The sequence below is a fragment of the Phalangium opilio genome, unplaced genomic scaffold (genome assembly GCF_054372755.1).
Source record: "Phalangium opilio isolate 3A_F unplaced genomic scaffold, DU_Popi_V2 ptg000013l_1, whole genome shotgun sequence".
Lineage (NCBI taxonomy): Eukaryota > Metazoa > Arthropoda > Arachnida > Opiliones > Phalangiidae > Phalangium > Phalangium opilio.
In genome coordinates, this window is record NW_028324148.1 from 7,668,716 (window position 1) to 7,690,718 (window position 22,003).

Consider the following 22,003-nt stretch of genomic DNA (forward strand, 5'->3'; position numbering starts at 1 on the left):
AAGCGACTATAGAGAAGGCAGTTTAGTACTAGGCTGGATTGCCATAGGTCCCGGGTTCGGTTCCCGGTGGCGGTGGAGAAGAAAATAAATATTACAAATTTAAAAATCGTTCGCATGAAAAATATGGAGCCAGCGCCACCTAGAAGTGATTTTTCGAAGCACTATTTAAAAACATCATCATCATCATCTTCTTCTTCTTCTTCTTCTTCTTCTTCTTCTTCTTCTTCTTCTTCTTCTTCTACACACCACGTCAAACTAATAGCCCATCGTATATACGATGTGGCTAAAAACACATACCAATCAAATATTTAGCTTCAAGGTCCTACTAGCTGTTACCCGCGGCGTCGCTCGCGTGTAATAAGAACTTCCATCAAAATGATACAAAGAATGGGTAAATTTTACTGATGACTAATATTTTTGTAGCACCCTAGGAGCGAAGGCACTCGGCGTTGCCAGTCAGCCCGTCGGGACATTTTTTATTACTTTTCACGCGGACATTATTCCATAAAGAAGGGTTTTTAAGTTTTTGGCAGCCATTTAAAAAGATGGCAACAAATCGAACCTAAAAGATCATTCAGTCCGTCTATAGGTTAAAGGAAACCCGTGTACTAAATATCTGTGAAATCGGTTGAAACGCGCGAACTTTGTTGCATAGAGAAGAGTTTTTACATTTCTGGGCGCCATTTTTTAAGATGGAGGCGGATTGGAAAAATCTTTCTTAGTACGCGCCTACTACTTATGAGTAACGTTCCTGCAAATTTTCAGCCTTCTAGGGCAAGCGGTTTGGGCTGGGCGTTGATTATCAGTCAGTCTGTCAGTCAGGACTTTGATTTATATAGATATAGATTGGCAGAAATGTAATTGAGGTCTTTGCTAGTAGAAAAAGGGATTTGTTTAGGTTTTTCGGTGCAAGGTTCGGTGTCTAGGCAAACTCAGACAGGTTTCATTTTGACTTTCCCAATTTTTTTTATTATGCAATCCATTTAGACATCTGAAAATGAAATAGAAAATTGAGACAGTTATTACTTGTAACTAGCTTGGAATATAGGATTTTTACGCAGATGTAAATAACAGTTCGAAGCATACAGTATCGGAAAAACATTTTAATTAAAAATTTATTGCAATACAGGGGGGGGGAAACGTTTTTGCTATTACACAAATATCCGTTGCATTAATATGATCATGAGTCCGATGCCAATGTTAAGTGAAAAAACTAAGATCATTAAAACTAATAGTTTTTAATTCCGTGACCAAGACGGATTGGATAATTTATTGGACCAAAGATCAGTCTTGCCATTTTAAAAGAAATCTAAAATCGCTAGACACATGAATTTTAAATGTTTATTTTGGTAAAATATTCTGCAGTTTTTAAGATGTCGAAGGTCACGTAATGTTTATTAGCAATTTTTTCTTCTAAATTTGGTGTTATTACGCACTGCATTTGATCGAACTCGTGCTTTAACACCAATATAGGTAGATATGGTGCAACACTATTTTCCACTATACCAGCGGTCTAGCCACAACAAGTGTGGGAATTTATTCCAATTATTGCCAAGGCTATTATTATGAGAGTTGAAGTTAATAAGTAGGCGGTTTATCCATATCAAGAGTCAATATTTATCATTAAACACAGAGCTACTTTTGGTACTATTTAGCAACTACGGCACACAATTCTACTTTTTTGTTATGACCATGGAAAAATTCGATACCATTAATAATATACTACTACACTAAAAAATATTGAATACACTAATTCTCAAATTATATCATGCAGCATGCGAGCTTGACCAATGCCATAAATATTTAACGTTATAAAAATAAAACCATAAAAAACTATATACACTCGCATTATTGTCAACTCGATGGGCGACGCCTTAGTTCGTCGCGACTAAATTGTAGTCGGAGAGGAAACGACGATTTCAGAGAGTGAATGACCAATTTAACTGAACGGCATAATGAGGTGAGAAAGAGTGGCTGTCCAGAGAGGAACCGAGTGTATCGCCCCGTTAGCACCATCAAGGGTTGCGACCAGCGCAGGGTCTTCCAGTTGCCTCAGAGATTCAGGATCACTACATATCGGGATCTTCCAAGTCTCCAAGCTGATCAGGATCTCGAAACTATTAGTCTCGCTTGTCTTCTGCTCTCGTGCTCAGATACCCTCCAAAAATTTAATGTATCCGGGGTTTCATGCCATGGTTAATGCACCATCAATATTGGTGACCTATTACTGGAGCAATTCCTGGTCCCATGGTCACTCACGCGAGAGGTTTCAACCCTAACAAGACTCGGGTACCCAGTCACTGCTTTCATTTAAATATGGCGTCCTCATTCACATTCACTGATTCGCGCGTACACGCCCACCTACTCTAAAGTTTGTTGACTGGTGCACGATGGGATGGTTTTCCACGAACTGGCTATTTACAGCCAGCAAGCGCCGCAGACATAAGATAAATAAGTAGATATTGGGTTTCAACATGCATTGACAATTATTTTATTCTATAAAAATAGAATTAGACTGGTGGTTGACTCTGGGTGCGGTTGGTTTAATTAATATACAGAAAAGACGTTATAGATAATAATAATAGATGGGTATGGCGCCGATGTCTACAAAGGCTAAGTGTTTCGGCGTTTTACCGCTATCACAATTCAATGATTCAAGGAACTATCACCTTTCCTCCTGTCGAATGATTTCTTTTAAATATAAGTTTGAGTTAATCATCGCGACAAAATTATGTCGTTCAATTACAACAAACTACGTTTTTTTTAACTAAAAACTATAATTAAACTGAAAATCTTTTCTAAATCTGTATGACCACGTTTATCTGCGCAATACGAAGCTAAAATGCATGAAAAAATATATCTCGACCTTTTTTTGAAAAAAAAAAATGCTCTCCTTTCCAAAACTATTGTAAACGTTAACTCAAATTAAAATTTGTCTTGACTAAGCCAATTTTAGTAATGATAAAATATTCTGTAAAAATTTTAATGAAAATAGTTGTAGACTTCTCATTGAGGAATCCGGTATAGCCAAAACTCCACAAGGAGTAATTTTTCAGTTCATGGTCCATTGGTGTGAAATACGCCTAAACGTCTTGTGATGCTTCTCCCACAGGCAAAAGACGTTTTCCAGCAAGAACGAGATGATTCCAAGCAGCCAGCCAGTTATTAAACTCCAAAAAACAAGCTTAAGATCGTCAAAGCCCAAGTAACCAATCACTAATTGACCTTTCTTTGTCTCAGCTCGGAAATTCATGTCGTCAAGATCCCATTTAGCCACGTGACCAGACGAGACTAACAATCCTAGCCTATAATGATATGCAAACTCAATTATCCCAATTTAAAGGACGGGAAGCATAAACAAATCAAACTGAGTTAGTAGCAAAAAGCCTATTACGTAAATTCCCCGACAAGTCTGTAAGCGCACGTGCAATTGCGAAGAGCTTTTGATACCTACTAATTGATGCCAAGAAATTAAAATATAAGAAAAAAAAATGTTCGCTTATAAGGTGCGATGGTGAGCGATTTTTTCTCTAATTCGTTATTTATCGTTTCTGAGTATATTTAACTTAAACTTATAAAAGATGTCGATATTGGTTAAAAAATTAATTTGTTCGAAAGAATGGGGACCTTACATAATAGGCGCATGCAATTGAAATCTTACCATTTATTCAGAACAGGTTTTTCATCGAAATCTTTGCCAACCGCAATCGACAATTTAGTAACTAACAAATTATCTTTTGCAAAATGAAACTCATCGGAAGATATGTTAATATTACGGAGATATTTTTGTATATGTTTTCGGAAATTGAAGAAAGCTATTTTGTCCTTTTGACATCTTTCAATAAATTCTTCAACTGTCTCCAGAGGCTTGAAACCGGGATACATAGAATCACCAAACTTCTTTAAGTTTCCAGTGCTTGCTGACTAAAGTGAAAAACTTTCCATTAAATTTTTTCTATCCATTAACAGTACGGTAAAAAACGATGAGAGTTGAGAGGGTAAAAAGTAATCCTTGTCACTAACCCTGTTTGCTACCTGATTTGAAAGTCTTTTAAAGCAGCGAATCAAGATGTTGATATTTAAAATAAAATTATGTCTAACCAAACCGAAGCGCAAAAACAGGTTCCTGAGCGTAAAGTTTTAGACGTGATGTTTTTATTATGGTTTTATGTTCAAAGCGCTTAAGGATTTTACCTCAACATCAGGGATGCGATAAATCAGGTTTGAGATTGGCGATTTAAAGAAGAGTAGCTTTAATTTTGATTACTATAAAGTTTTGCTAATATTAATTTCCATAAGGTTTTGTTAATTTTAATTTCCAAAAGGTTTCGCTAATTTAAATTTCCATTAAGCTGCGCCAATTTTAATTTCCATTAAGCTTCGCCAATTTTAATTTCCATAAGGTTTTGTGAATATTAATTTCAACAAGGTTTTGTAAAGTTTAATTTCCATAAGGTTCTCTTAGTTTTAGTTTCCATAAGCTTTTGTTAACTTTTATTACCATATATTTAGGTTAGTTTTGATATTTCAACTTAAAAAATTGAAACTTCACCATCCGTAACCACCTGTAGCCTACAAGGCTCAAAACCTTTCAAGATTAGTAACTAAAAAAACCTAATTAAACGAATAATCGTCGCGAACTTCGGATCCAAATTGTCTTGACAATAACCTCTGCTTTGACCTGCTACACACACAAAAAAAACCCGAGACGATAGTGATTTAATGTAAATTTCGCTAAACCTTGGTCCTAGGGATCGTTTTCACAATTGCATTCGGCCGTTTTCCATTTAAGTCTGAAAGTATCTTTGGAGCATTTGATAGTACATTCCATAAAATACTTGCAGAGAAACCAACGCGCAGGGGAGGGGCCCCTTATTAGGCTAGTTCACTCGCCGCAAGAGGCAACGCCAGATGGAGTTCGCATGCGCTAGGCGCGAGAGGCTAGTCGACTCACACTGCCGCTTCTTGGCGCGAGGGAACTAGCCTAATATGGCGACCCGGCCCCTGTTCTGTTTGCTTTTATTATGGCACTACAAGAATGGTCTATTTCACTGAAGGAACTGGACCATTTTTGCCTGCCAACCACTTCAACTACTCTTTGTGAAGTACATATTTTCGAATCCACAGCTCTTTATCTAGGACAATAGTTCAAAATCTTGCCTTCAAAATATTTAGAGGGAAAGACCCTTGCAGTGAAGTCACTACATAATTTTCGTATAAAACGGCGTTTAACATATCTTGAACGGTATCTATTGGCTTTGAGGCTGAAGAAGTGCTTGTCGTCGAAGTAATCATACATTCGTAGAGTTTTGCAATCACACCAGAGACGGATATGATAAGAAACAGCATCAATGTGGTCATATTTTCCTTGTCGATCATATTCAAAGAAATACCTGGATTTGGGAGTTTTACTTTTAAATTCCTGGATTTCTGTAAATTATAACATTTGAAATCTTATGCTAGAGCCCTGGTAACTTCACAGAGATTGAACTCAATCGCTCTTGCGAATCAGGGGGTAAAGACACAGTCACAAAACAGATGAATAGACAAGATATGTCATATGTGCTTGAGAGTATGGTGGCGGAATTGACACTATCCACTACAATACTAAAGCGGTATATTATTAATAGAATAGAATTTCTTCACGAGTCATTGCTAGAAATTGTTGTGCCGCTTATAAATTCATGCATTAAAATACACTGTGTGAATACTTTTACTCCATGGTATAGCTACCTTGCCGAACAGTTATTGCCAGAATCGTCATGAACTGAGGAACCCTTGGATCCAGCCTTTTGAAACTCTTTAATAATTTAACAATTATGTAAGAAAACGCAAGAAATCCCACAAAAGTTATCCACGCCTGCCAAATAAAATGTGCAAGAATATTTAATAAATGTACACAAATGTCTACGACCGCATTGATTAACTTTGACAATGAATACTTGTAATGACGTAGCTATGACGTAAACAATGCTCTATCAAAGCTGACAATGATAAGGGCAAATAAAAGATCGAATACATTTGGTTTTAACTTACATTGACACTTAATGGTTCAAAAATAAATAATGCGTTGGCCACTTTATGAGAATCCGGTGCTTTAGTAATAAATGTCACTTCGTCCTGAGTGTAAGTATAAAAGTCCACAAATCGAGCACGAGATTCTGTAGCAGACAATGTGGATATAGCAAGATCACATTCCTGGAAAAGTTAAAAAAATTTACTCAAGTAAAATTGCAAATCACAAACCGCTTCACTTAAGGGGGAAGACTACTGAAGACTAATCAAAATAGCCCGTTTTAGTTCGAGTCCAGTCCCCAAAATAATAGCCCTATACGGATAAAATTTTACTGACTTATAGTTCAAACCCTCTCCTAACGATTAAAATATTTTTCATTATTTTTAACTCAATATTTAAGTCAGAATATTTTTTCCCGCCGGTGAAGTTTTGGATGTAGTTATTCGAGTCCAACTCTTACAATTCAATACCTAATGTTTTGTCCAATATGTCATTCGAAAGACAATTTTGAGCTGTATCGATTAAAATAATTTTCAATTAAATCCGTCCACTAATAAAAGAGCTGCACCAGAAAAACTTCAAATTTAGACAGCTTCAATACTTAATTCCTAGAGGGCACCCTATCTGGGTATTATATAAAAAAGACTTGGTTTGCCCAAGCCTTAAAAACAAAACGATAAGAGTTTTTCCAGTTGTCTGAAGCGAGGATATTATTTTTTTTTTTCAATTGAATTTTAAAGACAATTCGTATTTTACTACTCTTTAGAATTTAATTCAATCACCTGATTTTACTGCTAATGGATTAGTTTCCTATAAATTAATTGAAATAAAAAATTACTTATCTCAGATTTTTCAAGAACAATTCCATTTTCCTGAAACATTTTATCTTGAATTTTTTTCTTTTCAATCGAGAACGTACTTTAATTTTCAAATAATACTCTCATTAATAATGTATTATATGCGGTCTTTACGAATACAAAAGGGGGCTGTTATCACTTTTCTTTTATTTGATAAAGGGGTTCGTTTCTTCTTCAAGCACAGTTACAATTATTGAACTGTGTATATCAGTACTTGTTGGGAAGATTTTAGAAGTGTTGGTTGAGTTGCTATTTAGTTGACAACATTATGAAAACTTTATGTGTTTAAAACCTTTTGAAAGGAAAATTCTCGGAAATTAAAAAAAAAGAGTCAATTTGATTAAATTTACACGATATCCCTCAAAATAATAAATGCATGATAAAATGATTCAGGAAAATGGAATTGTTGTTGAAAAATCTAAGATAAGTAATTTTTTATTTCAATTAATTTATAGGAAACTAATCCATTAGCAGTAAAATCAGGTGATTGAATTAAATTCTAAAGAGTAGTAAAATACGAATTGTCTTTAAAATTCAATTGAAAAAAAAAATAATATCCTCGCTTCAGACAACTGGAAAAACTCTTATCGTTTTGTTTTTAAGGCTTGGGCAAACCAAGTCTTTTTTATATAATATCTGTTCCTTCAGCCTTAGTTTGTATTAATCTATTATAAAAATAATAATATGCTTGTCAAACTTCATTAATTCGATGTTCCACTAAGATGTTCGTGAGCATATTGGCTCCCTCCAAGTGCCTCTCATTATTTTATGGGAAAGATTAAAATTTTAAATTATTTGGCAGGGGAGTGGTAAATTAATTCACAATTGGTAGGCAGGTTGTCAATTAATTCACCATAGATAGGCGGGTGGTAACTTATTTTATATAAAAAGGCGGTTGGTGACTCAATTAAGTTTATTTGACCTTTTTGTATAGATTTAAAAAAAAGTTATATCTAAACCACGCGCACATTTCATTGAAAGTTTGTTATTTAAGAATTTTCCCTTATATATACTAAGATTCTTCATCAAAACTAGACAACGAGCTTTCCAAGACTCGAACCTGCAATGTTTTGCCTCGAATGCAAACGTGTTATCCATTACGCCACAAGCCCGTACTTCGTAACAAAAAAATTATCCAAACATTGTATTTATAGGATTATTTCATTTATGTTGAATAGAAGATCTGTAAAAATAAACACCGAGCTTGCCAGGACTCGAACCTGCAATCTCTTGCTCCATGGGCAGACGCGTTATCCTATGCGCCACAAACCCGATGAAGGCTGAACGAAATGCTATGAAAACAGTGTAATAATGTCACGGTTTTACCATGATTTATAAATTAATTAAAATAAAATACTTAGAATTAATTGTTCTTAATCAAACTTCAGAAGTTCAACATTCAATAGTTGCTTGATAATTCAAAAGTGTTCCGAACCTTAACTTCGCAGTAGTTTCTGAGTTATTCGATGGAGTGGACCACCAAAAATCCCATGCTTTTTCTATGGGACGCTAAGCCTAAAATCTGTGAATTATTTCTTTAACATTACGGGAGGGTGTGGGTTCTTATCTAGAAGGGCCTACCGGCCCTCTAGAATAGGCTAAACTCTGAACTTCTCATACTATGTAGAATTTTTCCGAGGGGCTGCTATCTCTCTCTAGAAGATGTACACCTGATTTCAGATTCATGAATTCCTTCATTTTCAACCCTGTGAATTCATGATTCTCTACTGAATACAGAATTCTTAGAAAGAATTCAAAGAATTCAAGAAATTTTTCAATGTTTTAGATGACATCACGCAAGTAAAAATGAATTCACATCCGAATTTATAGATTTTTTTAGTGAATTCACGGAATTCTAGTATGAATTCGTAAATGTTTAAGTGAATTCAGGGAATTTTCTGAATTCATCAATGCTTTAGATGAATTCACTAAATTAAAAAGAGATCTCACTGAATTTATCTGCGATTTCGTAAATTTTGAAGCGAATTCACGAAATTCATCAGTGAATTTGTTGATTTTGAAGTGAGTTCACGGAATTCAACGAATTTCTCTGTGACATTCCAGTACTCAAATGTTTTAAGAGAATTTTCGGTAAATAATTTAGCGATGGACTTGTCAAGATACGAGTCCCTGTATACCAATTACGGGTAAAAGCTTTAGAAATGAAATGTGTGTACACGGCTGTACCTTTGACTGTACTAAAAGGATAACACGTAAAAGTGAAATCCCTGCCCTTTGCAGTGGCATGAGTTAATAATATGTTAGCTCCCTAAATTATGTTAGGGAGCTAACATATTATTAACTCATGGCAGTGGTTAATTAAATGATGACTTTACTAGTCATCGGTGTATAGGGACTAGTCCCTCGATAAGTTATTTAAGAATACTTTTACTGTAAGGTCTGGTTAATATCACAAACATATTTTTATGAGGAAGGGCTCCTGATAGAACTTGTTTGTGAGCTTTCTACATTGCGACCGTTTGAAAAATTTTTATCTGGAGTGGTAACCATGTTAACAGAAAGGATTATTTTTTTGTTTTTGCTACCCGTTTTATTTATATGCTTACCAATAAATGCTATATTTTTAAAGACCCTTGAACAATATATGTTATATTTATTAAGACCCTGGAACAAGGTCCTTCTCTAATATATTGATTTTATTACAGGTTAGGTTAGCTTAGCTTCTGCTCGGTTCGATTACAATAGAGACTTGCTAGTAAACTTGTAATTTGACCATCGTAGTGTCAATATTTATATATTGGAAAGTGTATTGATAGACTAAGCATTAGAACAAGGATGTTTAAAAAAACCAAAAGACAAAATCTTTAATTCCGCCTGTAAAAACGGCATTAAAAATATATCGTTAAATAGCATTTAAAATTTTAAGATCATAAAATCGCCACATTTTGGCTATATTCTGTTCAACAGTATTCGGTTGTATGGGACATACGGTCCAATGGGCCAGGAGCGGTGTTTCCACCTAGTAAACTTTATTGTGTTAAGGCAATTTTAGTTCAAAACTGTATTTCAAAAAAAAACCCATAGAAAAATCATGATTAAGAAACAAACTGAAAAAGGTTGGATGAAAGTGTCATATGACCAATAAGACACACAGCAAGAAGGTATAGGCATAATACTAAATTGGAAGAAAGTGCTTTTAAAATTAGTTCTATCCTTTAATACTAACCTGTTTGGTAAATGAAGACCGAAAAAAATTAAAAGTCGCGAACAACAAGTAAGAACAACATTTAACAAGACGACCCAAGGGCTCGATATAGTAGCCACATCGTACCGTACTTAACAGGCGTACAGAAAATTTGACTAAATAGCCCCTCGATGAGCTACTGTTTTAAAATTATTACTGATTTTTTTCACTTCAGTTATAATTATAGTGTGATACGAACGGAAAACGTGAGTGAGTACCCCCACGATGTGCATCCATTAACAGTAATGGTAAAACGATTTACCCGAAAAAAAGGCTGAAGTACTGAAGATCAGAGTGAATAGCCCCTCGATGCCCTAACAAAAAATCATAACCCTTAATCCTTACTTCAATAAATTTAGTCATGTTATACTTGTAATATCTGGGGCTCCAAGCTAGTACCTTCTTTTAAAACTCTTCTCGATTTATAGAAAATACACGTAACTTCTAATAGTAAACACCACCTTAAAACCGTTCTAAATATAACGTAGGTATATACTTCCTTTTGATTTATAAATATTCCTCTTGATTTCTTTGAATTTTGAAATAGAGGAGCGGGATAAAAAGCGTGAAACCCTTATTGTCGACGGGTGACATGAATTTTAAAGGGAGTATTAAACCTCCAATTTAAATTAAGGCAATACCATAATGCTCTCTCTCGCTTTAAATTTATCGAGCAAAAAAAAAAGCACAATTCGAGTAAAACACAATTCTCAATGTTTAACTTTACTAGTACAAATAAATCTAATTCTTAAACTTGCTGTTAAAATACACTAACGAAAAATATCACCTCACCACAATTTTCTCCCATTCATTCTCCCTTCAATGACGAACGAAAAATTTTATACTACCAAAGGCATTTACCGTGGGACACTACAATGCCGCCAGGGCAGGCCAAACTAAGAGCCTCATCGTAGATGTACATCATAAGATGTGGCTAAGAAATCGCGAATGGCTGGGCATCACCCCAAGGGCTTTCGAGACATCTGCACGTTTACAAATATTAGAAAATAAGGTCTTCCAAAAGCAAGTTCGACTATTTATCGAGCCTTAATCTGATTCTCGAAACTTCTTCGAGTCTCAGAAAATATCTTATGGAGTACTCGAGTCTTATTGAGTACTCGCACAGCACTAAATAAAACACGTCGAAACACGCGTCTCGTTAAAATATCAGGTCATTTGGATCAACAGGACCAAGGATCTGACCAAAAATCTACCTCCTCCCTTAGAAACTTGCTTTAATTTTCGGTTCCTTTGATTTTTTTCAAAAGTCGGGCTTATACTTGTAAATCGAATCTTTGAACGGGCTTCTATAGCGTGAGCAGCTTGCGTCGTCGAGTGCGTGATCGAGTGAGCTATTGTCAAAATAAAAACACTGAACAATACTTTTAATGATTTAAACTGGGCCCAGTGGTATTTATACTCTATCGTTTGAAAAAATATCTCTTCGAAAAGATGAATACTGTTACGCGGGTTTTTAAAAATTAGAGAGAGATTGTAACTTTTGAGAACACGATTTATTTTCTGACCATCTTTCTTAAAATCAAAAATACAAGTGAAGTTGTTTACCCCATTTTGGTACAGTTGGGTATTTTTTTAGTCTCCTGTGGGGCCCAGGTTATTTTCCACTCCAGAGGGAAAGAGTTTAAGTGTCAATAAAAAAGGGGGAGGGGATACCGACCCCTGTTAAAAAAAGGAACGCTTGTGTCAATAAAAGAAGAGGGGGAAAAAGGAAAGCTTAGAAAGTGAGCGTGACAATACACGAAAAAAATAATGAATACCAAAGAATTCATTGCGGAATTCAGTGAATTCGTGCGCATTCTTAAAGAATTCGAGCTCATTTTTCTGAATTCAAATGAATTCATGCTAATTGTCGCGAATACAATTGAATTCATTGACACTGTTGGGAATACGCTTGAATTCATATGAATTCACAAAATTATTTCGGAGAATTCAGTAAATTTGCCAAAGATTTTTTTGAATTCATAAAGTTTGATCAGGAATTTCGCATGAATTCATGAAATGTTTTGGGAATTCACTTGAATTCAAAGGGCAATTCTTGATTCGTTTGAATTCACTTGAATACATGGAATATTTCGTGGAATTCAGAAGTTTGTTTTTGGAATTCACATGGAATTCAGCCAGTGATGTACACTCTAAGAAAATGGGGTGTGCTTTAACACCTTTAAAAGTATTTTATATGGGTCCAAATTTGACACCGTTACAGGTGTTCATTTACACCCCTGAAAGGGTTTAATAACACTTATTTCAGCAATTGGTGGCAAAGATAAGTATAAAATTGTGCAACAGAGGTGCAGTTTAGCACCTTTTTAACTCTTTTATCGCACTGAAAGTGAATTTTTACTCTCATATTAGTGTTGTGCAACTCCTTAAAGGGTGCGGCATAGCACCTTTAAGAGTGTCGCTTCACACCTTTAAAAGTGTCGCATAACACCTTTAAGAGTGGGGAAATTTTTTGGTAGGATAGTAGTAGAAATTCTAGTACTTTTCCTAGACTTAAGAGCAAAACCGATGACGTAAAAAACACTATAGTAGCTACATTTTGACCACTCATGAGGCATAACTCAAATATCAAGTATGGTTTTTCTGTTTAACTAAAATTTGATTATCCGCCATTCCGCAGAATTATTAGCAATTAGTGCTATATTCATAGCAGGGTTCCATCTAAGGTTTCCCACAGTTCAGTTCAAACAGTTCAGTTTTCGGTTCAGTTCAGTTATTTTCGGTTTCAGTTTAGGCCCTAAACTGATTTGATTGCTTCAGTTCAGTTTCAGTTTGCAAATCTCCAAACTGATCAGTTTTCAGTTCGGTTCGGTTTATTTCTTAAACTGAACTGATGAAAACCGAACTGAAGAGATAGTTAAGTACTCTTTCGATCTATCGCGAGAAACGATATCAATACGTTCCCACAAACATTAGTAGAACAATAGAAAACTGGCATCGTTTAGTATTGCATGCTGGATGATATTTTGGGGGATGTGTCGCGTAAAGTTACCTTATTAGTGTCGCGTATATTTCATCATTTATGTCTCTCTGCAGAGGGTCCCAGCTAATCACGGGACTTAAATTAATAGCTTATTTCTATGCATAATTAAATATACGTATTTAATTGTGCATAGAAATAAGCTATTAATTTAAGTCCCGTGATTAGTTGGGACCCTCTGCAGAGAGACACAGGCTAAAAGAATACCAAAAATTAGTAACTAAAAAGGATATCATAATTAGTTAATTAGTCAAAGTTAAATTGTTCAATGTTAATAATTAGTAGTTAGTGAAATAAACATGACTTTTTAGGGGTGGAACTTCACGATTCCAAAATACTTAGTAGTAGTAGAAAATGTTAGCGGTTAATAGTTACAATCTGGGTATTTTCGGCCTCTGACACCGAATTTTTCTTCTTGATAACCTCTGAAGGGGTTTTCGGTTCAGTTCAGTTATAACTGAAAACTGAACTGATCAGTTCGGTTTCCTGGCTGAACCGAACTGATAATTTCAGTTCAGTTTCAGTTCTTGAAAATCTTAACTGAAAAGTTTCAGTTCAGTTTCAGTTTTAGTCCAAAACCGATTTGAACCGAACTGTGGGAAACCTTAGTTCCATCTTGAGAGAACTTCATCACCTATAGGGAGGAAAGTTCTCACATGCAGAACTATGCCTCTTTAAGCGAGGGTTGTTGCATATAAAGTCATTTTTACGTGTTTATAAACTTCTGAAAAGGGCAGATAGTTTTTAGGTTGCACAAATGCATAGGGTATTAAATTAGTTTTGGAGGCTATAATATTCAAGCAGTAGATATAGACGTTCTTGTTAAATTTAATAATCTCTTTTCACTAATAGTTTTTCGAGCACCAGAAACGCGTTTAATCTAATTTGCCCTACAGATTTTACAAAAAAATCCATTTAGTACTCTAATTTTTCTCAAAATAATGATAAAACATGTCACAAAAGCAAGTGCCCCACTTTAGCTTCTCAAGCTGACCCTACTGTGAGGCCAGTACCTAACCTAGTCTCGTTTTTTAAGATTATCGCTTAACACCTGTAAGAGTGTCGCCTAACACGTTTAGATAGTTTTATGAAGGTACAACACCGCCAGATTACCAATTTCTTTGTTAATTTTATTTAAAGGATAAAACTGTTTTCTTTCATGAATATCATCTTTAAAAAAAGTTTAAAAATTACGTTTTTCAATAATTTTTTGCTGTTTGTATTGACTTTAATATTAAAACATTAATGAAAATGAAAGACCTTATTTAAGAAACCCACAGTATTATAATTTTTTATGTTTAATTTCGGATGGTGTTTTAATAGTGTTATTTTACACCGAATTTACACTTTAAATTGGCCCCTAAAAACTCAAGGTAATAAAACTCTCTTTTGGGTGTTTTTACGGTGTTTACACCGTTTTAACACGTTTTTAACACTTCCATTTCTTAGAGTGTACACCGAATTCACGAGTTAGAAGCCCCTCGCAGTTCAGTTTCACTCGTTACTTGACTAACTCGGCTAATTTCAGAGGGCCCGACAACACTGCACTGCAGTTAAAGCTGAGAGAGGGGGAAAAAATATCTCTAGCCCTTTTAGTGGAAGCTATCTATATTTAGAACAATAAAATAACATAAAAATTACTTTAAATTAATCTAAATCGATTAAAACTGGTTGTATTTCTGACTCTCTTTAATTATTAAAAATCATTTAGTAAAGTAAATATTATTTGAACACCCGGGAGAGGGTCAGTGAGGCCTAATTTCAAGAAGGATGATAAGCGGGAATAGCCCCGAAATCCACGAGCAGCAAAATTCTTTGACGAAGCGAAAGAAGCCTTTCTAAATCGCATTCACAGTCTCCCGTATTAACCCCTCCCCTCGGTAGTTCTGTACAACAAAAGAACTTCAAAATCTCGCTGCGGGGGCCAGCCGACCAGTTTTACCTTTGCCTTTCGTTCCGCCAGTCTTTATGCCAGCATAGAAGGAAAAATTCGAGGGGCTTCTAACTCGTGAATTCGGTGTACATCACTGGCTGAATTCCATGTGAATTCCAAAAACAAACTTCTGAATTCCACGAAATATTCCATGTATTCAAGTGAATTCAAACGAATCAAGAATTGCCCTTTGAATTCAAGTGAATTCCCAAAACATTTCATGAATTCATGCGAAATTCCTGATCAAACTTTATGAATTCAAAAAAATCTTTGGCAAATTTACTGAATTCTCCGAAATAATTTTGTGAATTCATATGAATTCAAGCGTATTCCCAACAGTGTCAATGAATTCAATTGTATTCGCGACAATTAGCATGAATTCATTTGAATTCAGAAAAATGAGCTCGAATTCTTTAAGAATGCGCACGAATTCACTGAATTCCGCAATGAATTCTTTGGTATTCATTATTTTTTTCGTGTATTGTCACGCTCACTTTCTAAGCTTTCCTTTTTCCCCCTCTTCTTTTATTGACACAAGCGTTCCTTTTTTTAACAGGGGTCGGTATCCCCTCCCCCTTTTTTATTGACACTTAAACTCTTTCCCTCTGGAGTGGAAAATAACCTGGGCCCCACAGGAGACTAAAAAAATACCCAACTGTACCAAAATGGGGTAAACAACTTCACTTGTATTTTTGATTTTAAGAAAGATGGTCAGAAAATAAATCGTGTTCTCAAAAGTTACAATCTCTCTCTAATTTTTAAAAACCCGCGTAACAGTATTCATCTTTTCGAAGAGATATTTTTTCAAACGATAGAGTATAAATACCACTGGGCCCAGTTTAAATCATTAAAAGTATTGTTCAGTGTTTTTATTTTGACAATAGCTCACTCGATCACGCACTCGACGACGCAAGCTGCTCACGCTATAGAAGCCCGTTCAAAGATTCGATTTACAAGTATAAGCCCAACTTTTGAAAAAAATCAAAGGAACCGAAAATTAAAGCAAGTTTCTAAGGGAGGAGGTAGATTTTTGGTCAGATCCTTGGTCCTGTTGATCCAAATGACCTGATATTTTAACGAGACGCGTGTTTCGACGTGTTTTATTTAGTGCTGTGCGAGTACTCAATAAGACTCGAGTACTCCATAAGATATTTTCTGAGACTCGAAGAAGTTTCGAGAATCAGATTAAGGCTCGATAAATAGTCGAACTTGCTTTTGGAAGACCTTATTTTCTAATATTTGTAAACGTGCAGATGTCTCGAAAGCCCTTGGGGTGATGCCCAGCCATTCGCGATTTCTTAGCCACATCTTATGATGTACATCTACGATGAGGCTCTTAGTTTGGCCTGCCCTGGCGGCATTGTAGTGTCCCACGGTAAATGCCTTTGGTAGTATAAAATTTTTCGTTCGTCATTGAAGGGAGAATGAATGGGAGAAAATTGTGGTGAGGTGATATTTTTCGTTAGTGTATTTTAACAGCAAGTTTAAGAATTAGATTTATTTGTACTAGTAAAGTTAAACATTGAGAATTGTGTTTTACTCGAATTGTGCTTTTTTTTTTTGCTCGATAAATTTAAAGCGAGAGAGAGCATTATGGTATTGCCTTAATTTAAATTGGAGGTTTAATACTCCCTTTAAAATTCATGTCACCCGTCGACAATAAGGGTTTCACGCTTTTTATCCCGCTCCTCTATTTCAAAATTCAAAGAAATCAAGAGGAATATTTATAAATCAAAAGGAAGTATATACCTACGTTATATTTAGAACGGTTTTAAGGTGGTGTTTACTATTAGAAGTTACGTGTATTTTCTATAAATCGAGAAGAGTTTTAAAAGAAGGTACTAGCTTGGAGCCCCAGATATTACAAGTATAACATGACTAAATTTATTGAAGTAAGGATTAAGGGTTATGATTTTTTGTTAGGGCATCGAGGGGCTATTCACTCTGATCTTCAGTACTTCAGCCTTTTTTTCGGGTAAATCGTTTTACCATTACTGTTAATGGATGCACATCGTGGGGGTACTCACTCACGTTTTCCGTTCGTATCACACTATAATTATAACTGAAGTGAAAAAAATCAGTAATAATTTTAAAACAGTAGCTCATCGAGGGGCTATTTAGTCAAATTTTCTGTACGCCTGTTAAGTACGGTACGATGTGGCTACTATATCGAGCCCTTGGGTCGTCTTGTTAAATGTTGTTCTTACTTGTTGTTCGCGACTTTTAATTTTTTTCGGTCTTCATTTACCAAACAGGTTAGTATTAAAGGATAGAACTAATTTTAAAAGCACTTTCTTCCAATTTAGTATTATGCCTATACCTTCTTGCTGTGTGTCTTATTGGTCATATGACACTTTCATCCAACCTTTTTCAGTTTGTTTCTTAATCATGATTTTTCTATGGGTTTTTTTTTGAAATACAGTTTTGAACTAAAATTGCCTTAACACAATAAAGTTTACTAGGTGGAAACACCGCTCCTGGCCCATTGGACCGTATGTCCCATACAACCGAATACTGTTGAACAGAATATAGCCAAAATGTGGCGATTTTATGATCTTAAAATTTTAAATGCTATTTAACGATATATTTTTAATGCCGTTTTTACAGGCGGAATTAAAGATTTTGTCTTTTGGTTTTTTTAAACATCCTTGTTCTAATGCTTAGTCTATCAATACACTTTCCAATATATAAATATTGACACTACGATGGTCAAATTACAAGTTTACTAGCAAGTCTCTATTGTAATCGAACCGAGCAGAAGCTAAGCTAACCTAACCTGTAATAAAATCAATATATTAGAGAAGGACCTTGTTCCAGGGTCTTAATAAATATAACATATATTGTTCAAGGGTCTTTAAAAATATAGCATTTATTGGTAAGCATATAAATAAAACGGGTAGCAAAAACAAAAAAATAATCCTTTCTGTTAACATGGTTACCACTCCAGATAAAAATTTTTCAAACGGTCGCAATGTAGAAAGCTCACAAACAAGTTCTATCAGGAGCCCTTCCTCATAAAAATATGTTTGTGATATTAACCAGACCTTACAGTAAAAGTATTCTTAAATAACTTATCGAGGGACTAGTCCCTATACACCGATGACTAGTAAAGTCATCATTTAATTAACCACTGCCATGAGTTAATAATATGTTAGCTCCCTAACATAATTTAGGGAGCTAACATATTATTAACTCATGCCACTGCAAAGGGCAGGGATTTCACTTTTACGTGTTATCCTTTTAGTACAGTCAAAGGTACAGCCGTGTACACACATTTCATTTCTAAAGCTTTTACCCGTAATTGGTATACAGGGACTCGTATCTTGACAAGTCCATCGCTAAATTATTTACCGAAAATTCTCTTAAAACATTTGAGTACTGGAATGTCACAGAGAAATTCGTTGAATTCCGTGAACTCACTTCAAAATCAACAAATTCACTGATGAATTTCGTGAATTCGCTTCAAAATTTACGAAATCGCAGATAAATTCAGTGAGATCTCTTTTTAATTTAGTGAATTCATCTAAAGCATTGATGAATCCAGAAAATTCCCTGAATTCACTTAAACATTTACGAATTCATACTAGAATTCCGTGAATTCACTAAAAAATCTATAAATTCGGATGTGAATTCATTTTTACTTGCGTGATGTCATCTAAAACATTGAAAAATTTCTTGAATTCTTTGAATTCTTTCTAAAGGCCCGTTCACATTACCTAACTTTTGTCAGCTGACAAACCCGATCTGACAAGTCAGGCCAGATTTTCAGGCAATATGAACGTTTCACCCAACCGTACTATTGTCAGGTTCAAGCTCGGATTTTAATCGGGTAGGTAGGCGATTGGAGTCGGGCCGACTAAAGTCAGAGAGGGAGCAAACCAATCACAATAAGCCTTGGCTATTACGTCACGGGACACGTGCTGTTTTTCTTTCAGCTCGAGAGAGAGAACCGAGAGTATCGGCCATTATTTAATTTTAAAATTAAATAGATTTCGGGCCTTTGCCATTTTTTAACATGGGTTAATTATTAAGTTTTGATGGTTGTTCCTCATTGAATATTATCAGAAGTAATATAGTAGGGAAGTTTCCTATATTACTTCTGATATTATTGACCTTTATTATGTTCTGAACTGCAGACATTTAGTGGGAATAGCTTTGATGCTCGTAAAGTAGTCGAATATTTTCGAGAATATGAGTTTGAACATTTATAATCCAAAACATATCACTCCAATTATTATGTACGGCTTTGTACACCCTCTTGTGTTTCAAAGGTAGTCGGCCCGACTGGTTGGGTGGTGTGAACGAGTGACCTGACTAAACTAAATTGGGTGACAAGTCGGCCTGACAAGTCTATGATTTGTCAGCTGACTAAAGTTGGGTAATGTGAACGAGCCTTAAGAATTCTGTATTCAGTAGAGAATCATGAATTCACAGGGTTGAAAATGAAGGAATTCATGAATCTGAAATCAGGTGTACATCTTCTAGAGAGAGATAGCAGCCCCTCGCTGAACTGCTAGCCTTCCTCTCTACATTTTGTTTGGCTCACAAACGGTCTGGCGTCGAAAAGAGACGTGGTCGTTCGTCTGATACTTGGTATTGCCGTAATATTTCGTCCTATAATGTCGATGGTATTGTCGTAATATTTCTTCCTATAATGTCGATGGGGCTTTTTGCGACTAAGAACTTTACTTGGTGGTCTTTTTCTTTTCGATTAACTTGATTTTATCTTAGGGGTGATTAAGGAAGACTTAACTCTGTTGCCATATACATTTTAATTTCGAAGTTGGTTAGCGATATAAAGTCTTAGGAAAAGTTTTGCTAAATTTTAAACTGATCTCGTTGTAACAAAATTGACTACTAGTGGCGGTAGAGAGGGGCGTAGACTGTGTATCCCTCCATCTGGGCTCGCTCTTGTAAGAGGGGATACTGTACGAGTCCAGTAGGGGGGTGACACTGAGCTAAGAGAGAAGAGTATGGTAGGGGGTGACACTGAGCTAAGAGAGAAGAGTATGACTTTTGCATACGCAGCACTGCCATTACTGTATTAAAATGATGCAAAGGTTCACTCACTAACCGTAAACTATGTGTACATTTTAGGAGCAAGACTCACACCTTATCTGACACTCAAATTATCCCTTCTTTCGAATAGCGCTACATTTATTGTGCATTAGGCCTAGTCCAGACCCTCTTAAATGTCACCATGTTTCAGATGAATACTTCAGTGCCTTCAAAGCTATACTAAATGTACTTTCAATAGGGAAGAGAAGTACAGCTCTAGTTTTTTAGGTATTGTAGTTTGAAGAAAAAAAAACTTTACAGATATTACAAGCGTTTCTATTGAAAAGGGGGCAACGGTGTCACGCGAGGGGCAAACCACCCGCGTAATGGTGGTCAATGTAAGAATTTGTGCTATCCAAAGATAAAATTCCCATAACATTCTCAGGTGTTCACAGGTCAGGTGGACGGATTTAATTGAAAATTATTTTAATCGATACAGCATGACATATAGGGCAAAAAATTAGGTATTGAATTGTAAGAGCTGGTCTTGAATAACTACAACCAAAACTTCACCAGCGGGAAAAAATATTCTCACATAAATATTGAGTTAAAAATAATGAAAACTATTTTAATCGCTAGGAGAGGGTTTAAACTATAAGTGAGTAAAATTTTAACCATATGGGGCTATTATTTTGAACACTGGACTCGAACTATTTTGGGTTGTCTTCAGTGGTCTTCCCCCTTAATGAAAAATGTCGAGGTGAACATCCCCTCTGGTTCAGGTCGCTATCTATCCCTGATCAGTAACGCACGCCCATTCCCTTTCACTGGTAATCTTAACCGCGCTTGGAAAAAAAAAATCCCCATTTTCAAAGATGCGAGATCAGGTTCGTCTCACCTACTGTTCAATACATTAAAGCCTTCATGACAGTTATTTCTATCGGCGTTAGTATAGCGTTAAATAATAATAAATAGTTAACTGAATTCCGGTACAGGGATGGTTTATAGAAGGAAAACTTCTAAATATCCACTCTAATACCTACTACACGGGGGATAGAATCGTGTTATTCCCCGCAGATCTGAGCGCCATCGTTTGAAAAAGATTCGAACTTTAGGTCAGTCGTCCTCCCCCTTAAGGAGATGCATTGGTTTTTGCCACTCTCTTTCTCTTTTATTCGTCAGCCAATCATCGGGTTTCAGATTGAAATGTAAGCAAAATGTTGAGTCTATACCCGACTATGCTTTTCATCATTTGAGCTAAGTTCCATGGCAAGTTGGGATAATTAAAAGAGCTACCATCCAGAAATTTTGGTTTTATCATTATGGCAAGAATTATGTAAAATTTTGATTTCCGACACGTTATAACGGGCTTCGGTTTATGTAACGTTACGTTTGACGTGGGTTAACCAGCCGCTTATGTAACTTGCGCTTGCGACCACTTCAATATACAAATGACTATAGACCGCCATTTAAAACGAGGGGGGTAAATGGTATACGAAAAGGCATAAAACCTGTCTATAAGCTATAGTAATCCAGTGTACTAAATAATATTGAATAACGAGCGAACGTTATGCTGCCAGTGTACAAGTGAGCGCCGATAGGAAAAATATTTCTTAGTGCGTTCCCACTACTTAACGTCCCTGCAAATTTTAAGACTTCTAGGTAGCGCGGTTTGTACTAGGCGTTGATAATCATTCAGTCAGTCAGGTCTTTGACAAAATAAGTATAGTTAATGCTTACATTTCGAGTGACCATTCCTATAAGTCCGTTACAGTTACCACGATCGTCGCAACTACCCCATGTTCCATCATCCGGTGTTAAAATCGTGAAACTGCGTAGAAGAGTATGAAAAATTTTGAAAAATCCGCTACATCTCTTAAACAATTCGGATTCATTACTTAAATTTCATCTTCGTTGCTAAGGCTTTCAATATTTCGAAATCGCTGCCTTGGTATTGTAATCTATTTTTTCCATCGCTTATGAAACGAAATGA

At 35.6% G+C, this 22,003-nt stretch overlaps 1 protein-coding gene and 1 long non-coding RNA gene across 2 annotated transcripts; both read right to left on the minus strand.

Moving 5' to 3' along the window:
- Positions 1 to 1,083: 1,083 nt before the first annotated feature.
- On the minus strand, positions 1,084 to 22,003 carry LOC149708774 (ionotropic receptor coreceptor Ir8a-like). The gene is made up of 6 exons (XM_089864291.1): positions 21,909 to 22,003; positions 21,751 to 21,841; positions 6,037 to 6,198; positions 5,734 to 5,860; positions 3,662 to 5,393; positions 1,084 to 3,305 (listed from the first exon to the last, which is right to left on the minus strand). Exons 1-5 carry the CDS (start codon positions 21,917 to 21,919, stop codon positions 5,149 to 5,151), a joined length of 636 nt encoding a protein of 211 aa, XP_089720417.1. The 5' UTR covers positions 21,920 to 22,003; the 3' UTR covers positions 1,084 to 3,305; positions 3,662 to 5,148.
- LOC149708775 (uncharacterized) lies at positions 16,496 to 17,083 on the minus strand. Its single transcript, XR_016379984.1, has 2 exons — positions 16,766 to 17,083; positions 16,496 to 16,702 (listed from the first exon to the last, which is right to left on the minus strand). It is a non-coding gene; the product is annotated as an uncharacterized LOC149708775 (long non-coding RNA).